This window comes from Pectinophora gossypiella, unplaced genomic scaffold, assembly GCF_024362695.1.
Source record: "Pectinophora gossypiella unplaced genomic scaffold, ilPecGoss1.1 Pgos_34, whole genome shotgun sequence".
Lineage (NCBI taxonomy): Eukaryota > Metazoa > Arthropoda > Insecta > Lepidoptera > Gelechiidae > Pectinophora > Pectinophora gossypiella.
Genome location: NW_026063244.1, coordinates 964,279 through 975,198, shown reverse-complemented (window position 1 = coordinate 975,198; position 10,920 = coordinate 964,279). Strand labels below are relative to the sequence as shown.

General features: G+C 34.4%; 1 protein-coding gene across 1 annotated transcript; it reads right to left on the bottom strand.

The window, feature by feature from the left end:
• Positions 1-8,216: 8,216 nt before the first annotated feature.
• On the bottom strand, positions 8,217-10,064 carry LOC126381071 (uncharacterized). The gene is made up of 3 exons (XM_050030613.1): positions 8,989-10,064; positions 8,431-8,580; positions 8,217-8,273 (listed from the first exon to the last, which is right to left on the bottom strand). The coding sequence occupies exons 1-3, from the start codon at positions 9,952-9,954 to the stop codon at positions 8,217-8,219; spliced, it is 1,173 nt and encodes a 390-aa protein (XP_049886570.1). The 5' UTR covers positions 9,955-10,064.
• Between the last annotated feature and the right edge of the window lie 856 nt (positions 10,065-10,920).

Below are 10,920 nucleotides of genomic sequence, written 5' to 3'. Positions count from 1 at the left end.
TAATTAAGACACTAAGGACATGACATGACTGATTATTTTTAACATTATTTTGTTTTCAACATCTCTCTATGGAAGAATAATTATATTTTTTTTCTTTTTGTTTTGTTTGATAGTAGTAAAAAAATTAAGCAAAATTAAAAATTTTGAAAAAACCCACGACGGTAAAAATCTCATCGAAAAAGAATAAAATAACTCAAAACCCCCGACTTAACCCAATTATTATGTAACGAAATATTATATTAGACTTAAAAATACTTTCTAAAAAGAGTTGATATCTCGAGACATCGGTAATAGATATACTTAAGTACCTAAACAATGAATATGGATGTTTACAGTTTTTTCCTAACGTGTCTGTTTCTCGAAAATATACTTAAATTAAGCGATAATAATTTTACCATAATACATAACCGAGGAATATCCGTCGGGGGCTGCCATTAACCCAGCTAAAGTTTTTCTAGTGACGTGAATACAATTATTGAAGAATTGTAGATGTTTAACGACGACATAAAATACACTTATGAGTATGATTAAATTTTTGTTGAAATTTCATATAGAAAAGGCAGCCCCCGACGGATATTCCTCGGTTATGTATTATGGTAAAATTATTATCGCTACATTTAAGTATATTTTCGAGAAACAGACACGTTAGGAAAAAACTGTAAACATCCATATTCATTGTTTAGGTACTTAAGTATATCTATTACCGATGTCTCGAGATATCAACTCTTTTTAGAAAGTATTTTTAAGTCTAATATAATATTTCGTTACATAATAATTGGGTTAAGTCGGGGGTTTTGAGTTATTTTATTCTTTTTCGATGAGATTTTTACCGTCGTGGGTTTTTTCAAAATTTTTAATTTTGCTTAATTTTATTTCAGACTTTTTAGAGAGCATATACGAATCATAATCTATATAATGTGTAGGTAAGATCTCGCAAAACAATAAGTGTGATTCATCCTACCACATAATATTAAGTCCCTTATTATATATTATACAGTTGCTTTCTGTTTAAAGTTACCTCTATAACACTCATCTGAGAACATGCACCAATCACCCACGAACTCATTCCTGAAATCCGCATTGAAATCAGACAATACGTTTTAATTTTAATAATATTGCAATATAAACGTTTCACACTAATATAGCAGCGCCTCCTAGTGAGTTAATATCATAAGACTTATCTTAGACCATGCACCATTCAACTACGAACCCATTGCTGAAAACCGCATTGAAATCGGACAATTCGTTTTAATATTATTGCAATACTATTTTTCACTAATATTGTAGCACCCTCTAGTGAGTTAAAGACGTAATTTTTATTATTTGGGAACATGCAATAAGCTACCACGTACACATTGCCGAAAACAGAATTGTAATCGGACATTTCGTTTTGATTATATTGCAACATTGTTTTGCACTAATATTGTGGCGCCCCTAGTGAGTTACAGCCATGACACCTGTCTAAGAACATGAATTCATCAAACACAAACCCGCTATTGAAAACCGCCTCAAAATCGGATCATTAGTTTAAAAGATAGGTGGTAACATTACTTTGCACAAACGCACACACAAACATCTCTCACCCTAAACGCATATACCTGCTCCGTTCCGTCGTGGGTAATAAATGTAATTAAAATTATACTAACCGTAATTAACAACACTTTGCTTTACTTAATACATAACATACATAAACTGCCTATATACGTCCCACTGCTGGGCACAGGCCTCCCCTCAATCAACCGGAGGGGGTATGGAGCATACTCCATCACGCTGCTCCACTGCGGGTTGGTGGAGGTGTTTTTACGGCTAATAGCCGGGACCAACGGCTTAACGTACCCTCCGAAGCACAGAATCATCTTACTTTTTCGGACAATCAGGTGATTCAAGCCTGAAAAGTCCTTACCAAACAAAGAGGACAGTCTCACAAAGTGATTTCGACAATGTCCCCATCGGGAATCGAACCCGGAACACCAGATCGTGAGCCTAACGCTCTAACCACTAGACCACGGAGGCTGTTTACTTAATACTACCTGATTATTGAGTGATGGGTTCAACTTTATGAATTAAATGAGGATTAATTGGATGAATTTGATTCACTTGACCACACAATCCACGTGCCACTTATAGTCGATCTTGATTTTTCTTTAATCTTCTCTTTAATCTTCGCCAATCACTTCGTATTAATTTATCTACAATTTATTGATTGTGATCTGGGATCTTCTCTGAAATCTGGCTCGAAGGACCATGAATATGCCATCAGGCAAAAAGGCATATTAATGCCTTTTTACTGATTTTTAAGGGATTTAGGTAGCAATGAAACAGCACCGTGTTCGACGTAATTACGTGTAATCAATGGAACCGAAAAAAAAAACGCCTGTCAAAAACAATTAACTAATAAAAACTATTGCAAATAAATTGCTATTATAAATTGAAGAGGCGTTTCGAATAATATTTATTCTAAACACTAATATTGTGGCGCCCCCTAGTGAGTTACAGACATGACACTTGTCTAATAACATGAACTCATCAAACACAAACCCGTTATTGAAAACCGCATCAAAATCGGATTATTAGTTTAGAAGATAATTAATAACATTTCTTTGCACAAACGCACACACAAACATCTCTCACCCTAAACGCATATACCTGCTCCGTTCCGTCGTGGGTAAAAATAAGTAAATAAGAGGTTTATGGTCAGTGAATATTGTAAATTTTTTGCCAAATAAATATGGACGAAAATATGTTGTTGCCCATACAATAGCAACAAGCTCCTTTTGTATTGTTGGATAGTTACGTTCTGCTTTGTTTAAAGGGCTACTGGTATAGGCTACAGGTCGCATATCTTTATTACACAAAAAAGCTCCAATAGCTACTCCTGATGCGTCAGTTCGTATAATGAATTCATTTTCTTCACTAAAATCCGGATACTGTAAAATGGGTGGCGAAACTAACGCTAATTTTAGAGTTTGAAATGATTTTTCACATTCTGATGTCCAAACAAAAGGTTCATTTTTTCTTGTCAATTTATTCAGTGGTATTGTTATAGAAGCAAAATTTTTAATGAATTTCCTATAATAATTACAAAATGCTATAAATCTCTTTATTTCATCCGCATTTTGTGGAGTAGGGTAATTTTGCAAGACTTTAATTTTATCAGGATCTGGCAATACTCCTTCCGATGTGACCATATGACCTAAATATAAAATTTGTTTTTTAAGAAATTGTCATTTTTCAGGATTTAGTTTTAAATTAAATTTCCTTAGTCTCTCAAATACATCAGTTAGGTTTTTGTTGTGTATGTCTAAGCTCCTTCCGAAAACAATTAGATCGTCTAAGTAGACAAAGCACTTTTCATACGTTAATCCAGACATAGCTACTGACATCATTCGACTAAAGGCACTCGGACTAATTTTCAACCCCATAGGGAGTCTCTTCATCTGATATTGACCTGTGCTGGTAGTGAAAGCTGTAAGTTTACGACTCTCTTCCGCTAAAGCTACTTGATAATATCCCTGATATAAATCTAGGTGACTGAAATAGATGGAACCAGAAATCGAATCCAATATTTCCGTAATATTGGGTAGTGGAAATCTATCATCCGTAATTGTCTCATTTAATTTTCTGTAATCTATGACCATACGCCATTTTTTTATTTCCAGTTCCTGTATCTTTCTTCGGTACCAATAGTATTGGACTTGACCATTCGCTTCTTGATTCTTCTATTATATCATCTTTAATCATCTGCTTGATTTGCCTATCTACTTCTGGTTTTAATGATTGTGGCAATCTGTACTGTTTAGTATATATCGGATTTACATGAGGTTTTACATTAATTGTTTGTTTGTAAATATTTGTAGCAGTTAATTTATTTCCCGCTAAAAAGAAAACGTCTGAATATTTTTTACAAATACTTTCTATCGACTTTTGTTCCTCCGATGTCAAGTGATTTGTTTTTAGATAAGTTGATAAGGTTTTAGCACGATTTAAAGTTGAAGAACATTGGTCAAATGAATATATTTCAAAGTTATTTATATGATGTAGTTCAGGTTGAAACATAGGTAGGTTAACATCCTGATCACTAACATTTAAAATTTTTATTGGTATTCGGTTATTTTTCTGTTTTACAATACAACTAGCCAAAAATACATCTTTCATTAATTCCTGAGAAGAAACGACCAAATCATCATTTCTATAATCTGTATCCAAAAATATAAAATGAATAGATTCACTACGCGCTGGGATAAATAAACAATCTCGAGAATAATCTACCGTGTCACAAAGAGTAAGACAAAATTCCATTCCATGTTTATCAAAAAGTATCAACTCATTTGTGTCTATGTTTATATTTGATCTAAAGTTACACAGAAAGTCTAACCCGAGAATCCCATCTGCCTTTAATGCAATGTTATTGAAAACATAAAACCTATGATGAAATGTAATGCTTTTATTACATTCATGATGCAATGATAAGTCGATACATCCAGAAGATTGAAGCTGACCACCAATTCCATTTACTATTGTATCATCACTAGTTATACAAATTGTTTTAAGTTTACGCGGTTATTATCATAATTAAAACACATAAACCCGCGGTAAGAACCCGTTATTATGTGTTTTAGTTATACAAATGTCTTTTACTTAAACATACAAGGAATATTGGGCAAGGAACTTGAAATTGAACTTTTTTTAAACATTAATTGTGTTGATATTATGTGCGTAACTGAACATTGGCTAAAAAAACATGAGTTCGTTTGCTTCAATAATCACCAGGTTGCCAGCTCGTACAGCAGGGAGACGGCTATCCGTGGCGGTTCATTAATATTAGTACGTAATTGTTTAAAATATAAGGAACGAACGGATATTGTAAGTCTCTCAGTTGAGCGAACTGTTGAGCTAGCCTGTATTGAACTCAGCCGGCTTATTGTATTGAGCGTATACAGACCCCCCGCTTCATCTTATGATCTATTTGAGAAAGTTATTGATGAAGCTTTATGCAAATTATGTAATAAAAGCAAACATGTTATCGTTTATAGGTTTGATATTAAAATCACCGCAAACGATAACATACATAAACTGCCTATATACGTCCCACTGCTGGGCACAGGCCTCCCCTCAATCAACCGGAGGGGGTATGGAGCATACTCCATCACGCTGCTCCACTGCGGGTTGGTGGAGGTGTTTTTACGGCTAATAGCCGGGACCAACGGCTTAACGTACCCTCCGAAGCACAGAATCATCTTACTTTTTCGGACAATCAGGTGATTCAAGCCTGAAAAGTCCTTTCCAAACAAAGAGGACAGTCTCACAAAGTGATTTCGACAATGTCCCCATCGGGAATCGAACCCGGAACACCAGATCGTGAGCCTGTATGTGTGTAAATCAAACACGGAGTTGGTTGATTACTGACTTTATTATCGAGGGTACCTCTCATGCATTCTTTATACAACTACCTTACATCTTCCTCCTTTTTAAAATAAATTAAAATATTAATTTTCAATTCATACATTATTCACATGCACTTTTTTTTTTTTTTACATATATTTAAATAATTTAGGTTCTTACTTACATCTATTTATTATGATATAATATAAATTTATTAATAAATTATTTATTGTATAATTTATTATTTATTCAATTAACATAAATATAATTGGATTACTTATTATATCTTTAATTTCATACAAAAGAGATAAAAGTTTATACAATTTACATAATTAAGAAATAATAATTTCTTTACCAATATTTGAATTGTTTGAGTTAATAAACAATTAATACAACATTAGGTACCTAGTATAACATAACTTCATTATAATATAACATTGTTTTTGTAAGTATTATTCTTATTATCTTTTAACAAAGTAACGTAGTAAGTAATTAATTGTAACTATACATAAAACTGTATTCATTTTATGTTGTGGCTTCGTATCCCCATCTAATCGGTGGTCTCACTGTCCTGCCAGACAAGGTTACATAAAGATTATTTTCTTGATTTGATTTTGAAGATGTAGAACATTTTATATCATCATATTTATAGCTATAATGAGTCGTGTTCTGTCTGGTTGGAGAATCTTTGATTATATGTTTTCTGTTCCTGACTATAGTACTTCCCGAGACTAATTGTATTTGGTATGATCTATTTCTTAATACTTTTATGACTGTTCCAGAAGTCCACTGCCTCCGTGCAAGATCTAAAACTTTGACCTTCTGTCCTACATGTAATTTTTCTAAATCTTTTGCATTCCTATCATAGTAATATTTTTGTATTTGTTGTCTTTCTATTAATTTATTTTTAACGTCTTTTTGTATTTTAGGCTTTAATAAATTATGTGACATTGGTAAAATAGTTCTAAATTTACGGCTTTGTAAAATTTCCGCTGGAGAAGCTAGTTTGTCACTTATCGGTGTGTTCAAAAATTCTAATAAACCTAAACGATAATCTGTTTTATCCTCATTAGACTTTTTTATAATTTTCTTAATAGTTTGAACTGTGCGCTCAATTTGTCCATTCGACTGAGCATAGCGCGGTGAAGATGTTATGTGTTTAAAGTTCCATTCCGACGAAAACTCTTTAAATTTATCTGATGTAAACTGTGGTCCTCCATCTGACATTACCACATTTGGTATTCCTTGCCTCATAAAAATATTTTTTAGACAATTAATTATAGCGGTCGATGTTGTTAAATTTAGCTGTTCAATTTCTATAAATTTGCTATAGTAATCAATTAATAACAAAAAATGTTCGTCTTTTATTTGAAACAGATCTATACCTACTTTTGCCCAAGGTCTCTCTGGCACCTCATGTGGCTGTAACGTTTCTTTTTGATTGTTTTTTCTGTACATAAGACAAGTGTTACAATTGGATATTAAGTTTTGTAAATCATTATTAATACCTGGCCAAAATAAAGTTTCCCTTGCCCTTAGTTTACATTTTTCAACGCCCATATGCCCTATATGTATTTTATTTAACATTTCTTTCCTCATTTGTTTGGGGATTATTAATCTATCCCCTTTCCATAACAATCCATACACATAAGTAATTTCTTCTTTAAAATTCCAATATGGTTTAATTATATCTTCCACGCCATTTCTCTCATTCGGCCAACCTCTCCTCACATATTTTCTGACACATTGTAACTCATTGTCACTTTCCGTATGTTTTTGTAATCTTGCGAATTGTATATCGTCAATGTACTGCGAGGCGGGTGTCGCGGAGTCGCGCGTCACTGCACACACTTCGTGATGCCATGAGTCATCCTCGCCGCTCGCATTCGACTGCTCATACGCACGCGATAACGCATCCGCTATATATAAGTATCTACCTGCTTTGTATACTAGCTTGAACGTATAACGCTGTAATCGTATTAACATGCGTTGTAGACGTGCCGGCGAATCAACAATAGATTTTTTAATGATTGATATTAATGGTTTGTGATCGGTTTCAATTGTGATATCCGTCCTTCCATATATATAAGCATTAAACCTTTCACACGCAAATACACATGCATATAATTCCTTCTCAATTTGTGCATATCTTTGTTCAGCTTTAGTTAATGATTTGGACGCGTAACAAACTGGCATTCCATTTTGCATTAAACATGCACCTAACCCACTTTTACTTGCATCGACTGATATAATGATAGGTGTTTTTAAATTATAATATTGCAGTACTGGGTTTTTTGTTAGACATTTTTTTATGTCTGCGAAATATTTATCATGTCTCTCCGTCCATTGCCATTCATTTTCTTTTTTTAATAGTTCTCTGAATGGCAACGTTTTATCTGACAAATTAGGTATAAAAGAACCAACATAAGTAATTAATCCCAACAACCTTTCTACATCTTTTTTATTTTGTGGTGTAGGCATATTTGTTATTGCGGATATGTGCGATTCATCTGGACTTATCCCGTTTTTTGTGATCTTGTGGCCTAAATATTTTATTTCATCCAAACTAAACTTACACTTCTGTTTATTTAATTTTAAGTTAATTTCTCGACATCTTTCCAACACCTTTCGCAATCGCTCATCATGCTCCTCTTTTGTTCTTCCATAAATTAACAGATCGTCTATATACATGCACACACCTTCCATATCATCAAAACTTTCACACATCTTTTTATGAAACACTTCAGACGCGGAGCATATCCCAAAAGGCATTCTTAAAAATTTATAGCGACCAAATGGAGTGTTAAATGTGCAATAATCACTACTCGTCTCATCTAATCTGACATTCCAAAAGCCTGATGCTGCATCAAGTGTGCTAAACCACTGTGCACCTGAAAGTTTAGATACTATTTCATCCAATGTCGGCAATCTAAAATACTCCCGTTTAATAACATCATTTAACTCTTGTGGGTCTAAACATATTCTAAACGTACCATCTGGTTTTCTAACTACAACAATACTATTTACCCAGTCTGATGGACCCGTTACCTTTTTTATAATTTCCTGCGCCTCCAATTTATCCAATGTCTTTTTAACGTCATCTTTAATAGCAAATGGCATTTTTCTTGGAGCGTGTACAACTGGAACAGCATTATCCTTTAAGTGTATCGTATGCTTACCTGGTAAACAGCCAATCCCCTGAAACACATCATCATATTTTTTTATTAACTCTGGTATACCTTGATTGCTTGTTGAGTGTACCGACATAACACGTCTCACTATATCCAACTCTGTACAAGAATGTCTACCTAAAATTGGGACAGATTTCATATCTACAACCTTAAATTCAATAATATAAAATTCATTTTTATAGTTTACTCGTAAATTAATTTTTCCGACTACGTTTAAATAATGTCCAGTGTAGCCATTTAATTTTGTTTTCGTTTCTAATAACTCCGTTTGAGACAAACCTATCTGTGATAAATAATCTAATGGCAGGACATTCACATCTGCACCTGTGTCAATTTTGAATTTTATTTTACGCTCATTAATTTCTAACAATACATTCCAATCACTTAACTCCGTATGTTGTACTGAATTTATTACCTGTTCTTCCGATTCCTCAATTTGATATACACCGCACACCCTGGCGAAATGATTCATTTTGCTACATCTCATACATGTTTTTCCATACGCTGGGCATTCGTGTTTTCTGTGTACACCTCCACAATGGCCACACTGCGTCACGTATGCGGTGTGGCGAGCGCGCGTGGAGGGCGCGCGTGGCCCCGGCCAGCGCGCAGTGTGGTATGGTGGCGCATGCGACGGGCCGGCAACAGCGGCGGCTGCAGGCTGCGCGCGCTCTCCGCGCCCGGCGGCAGCTCCTCTGCCGCGCCCCCCGCGCCACGAGCTACGTCGTCCTCTTGTAATCATCGCGCCCCGGCGAATCATAAAGATTTGATCTTTTTCTTCATCATAATTCTGCTCACTATTTATATTATTCACTTCCGACTTGTAGTCCATCTTAATACTCTCTGAATAAGCCCTCGATACAATTGCTGCTTGACAAATTTCTAATGCTTTTCTCAAATTTAAATTGTCTTCTCTCAGCAATCTTTCACAAATCGCCGCATCCGTAACTCCACAGACCAACCTGTCTTTAATTAATTCTTCCCGTAATGCACCAAATTCACACGTTAATGATAATTTTCTCAACTCAAACACGTATTGTTCAATAGTTTCGTTTTCTTTCTGCTGCCGTTTAAAAAATCTATGTCGTTCTACCGTAACATTTTTCTTTCTTTGAAAATATTCATCCAATCTTGTTATCACTTGTTCAGGCGTTGTACATTTAGGAAACTGATCTAATATTTCACAACACTGTCCTCCTACTATATGTAATAGTATATTCAGTTGTATTTCCGCTGGTTTTTTATTTATTTCACACGCTTTGACGTAAATATCGTAGCTTCGTTTCCATTTGGACCAACATTCACTCAATGCACCTGTCGATAAATCCAACGCATTTTCGTCAAAATAAAATGCTTTCGGCGGTGATAACACACTATCCATTGTGACACAACACTATTTATTGTAATTATTTTATTATGTTCGTATTTTATGTTAATTTTCCGGCTGCGCCATGTATGTGTGTAAATCAAACACGGAGTTGGTTGATTACTGACTTTATTATCGAGGGTACCTCTCATGCATTCTTTATACAACTACCTTACAAGCCTAACGCTCTAACCACTAGACCACGGAGGCTGTTTACTTAATACTACCTGATTATTGAGTGATGGGTTCAACTTTATGAATTAAATGAGGATTAATTGGATGAATTTGATTCACTTGACCACACAATCCACGTGCCACTTATAGTCGATCTTGATTTTTCTTTAATCTTCTCTTTAATCTTCGCCAATCACTTCGTATTAATTTATCTACAATTTATTGATTGTGATCTGGGATCTTCTCTGAAATCTGGCTCGAAGGACCATGAATATGCCATCAGGCAAAAAGGCATATCAATGCCTTTTTACTGATTTTTAAGGGATTTAGGTAGCAATGAAACAGCACCGTGTTCGACGTAATTACGTGTAATCAATGGAACCGAAAAAAAAAACGCCTGTCAAAAACAATTAACTAATAAAAACTATTGCAAATAAATTGCTATTATAAATTGAAGAGGCGTTTCGGATAATATTTATTCTAAACACTAATATTGTGGCGCCCCCTAGTGAGTTACAGACATGACACTTGTCTAATAACATGAACTCATCAAACACAAACCCGTTATTGAAAACCGCATCAAAATCGGATTATTAGTTTAGAAGATAATTAATAACATTTCTTTGCACAAACGCACACACAAACATCTCTCACCCTAAACGCATATACCTGCTCCGTTCCGTCGTGGGTAATTAAGAAATTTAATTAAAGTGATTGTGCATGGCATGACAAATGGCACAATAGACATGTAGGATTATATTATTATTTTATTTGTTATGAAACTTTGTTGATTATTGTTAGAAATTA

What these genes read in the sequence shown, in the direction of transcription:
- LOC126381071 (XM_050030613.1), bottom strand. Translation starts at nt 9,954, where the DNA reads ATGGATAGTGTGTTATCACCGCCGAAAGCATTTTATTTTGACGAAAAT. An exon ending in TTGAGGAATCGGAAGAACAG is followed by an intron (nt 8,581 to 8,988) that starts GTAATAAATTCA and finishes GATGTGTTTCAG; the next exon opens with GGGATTGGCTGTTTACCAGG. An exon ending in CGCAGGAAATTATAAAAAAG is followed by an intron (nt 8,274 to 8,430) that starts GTAACGGGTCCA and finishes CTAAACTTTCAG; the next exon opens with GTGCACAGTGGTTTAGCACA.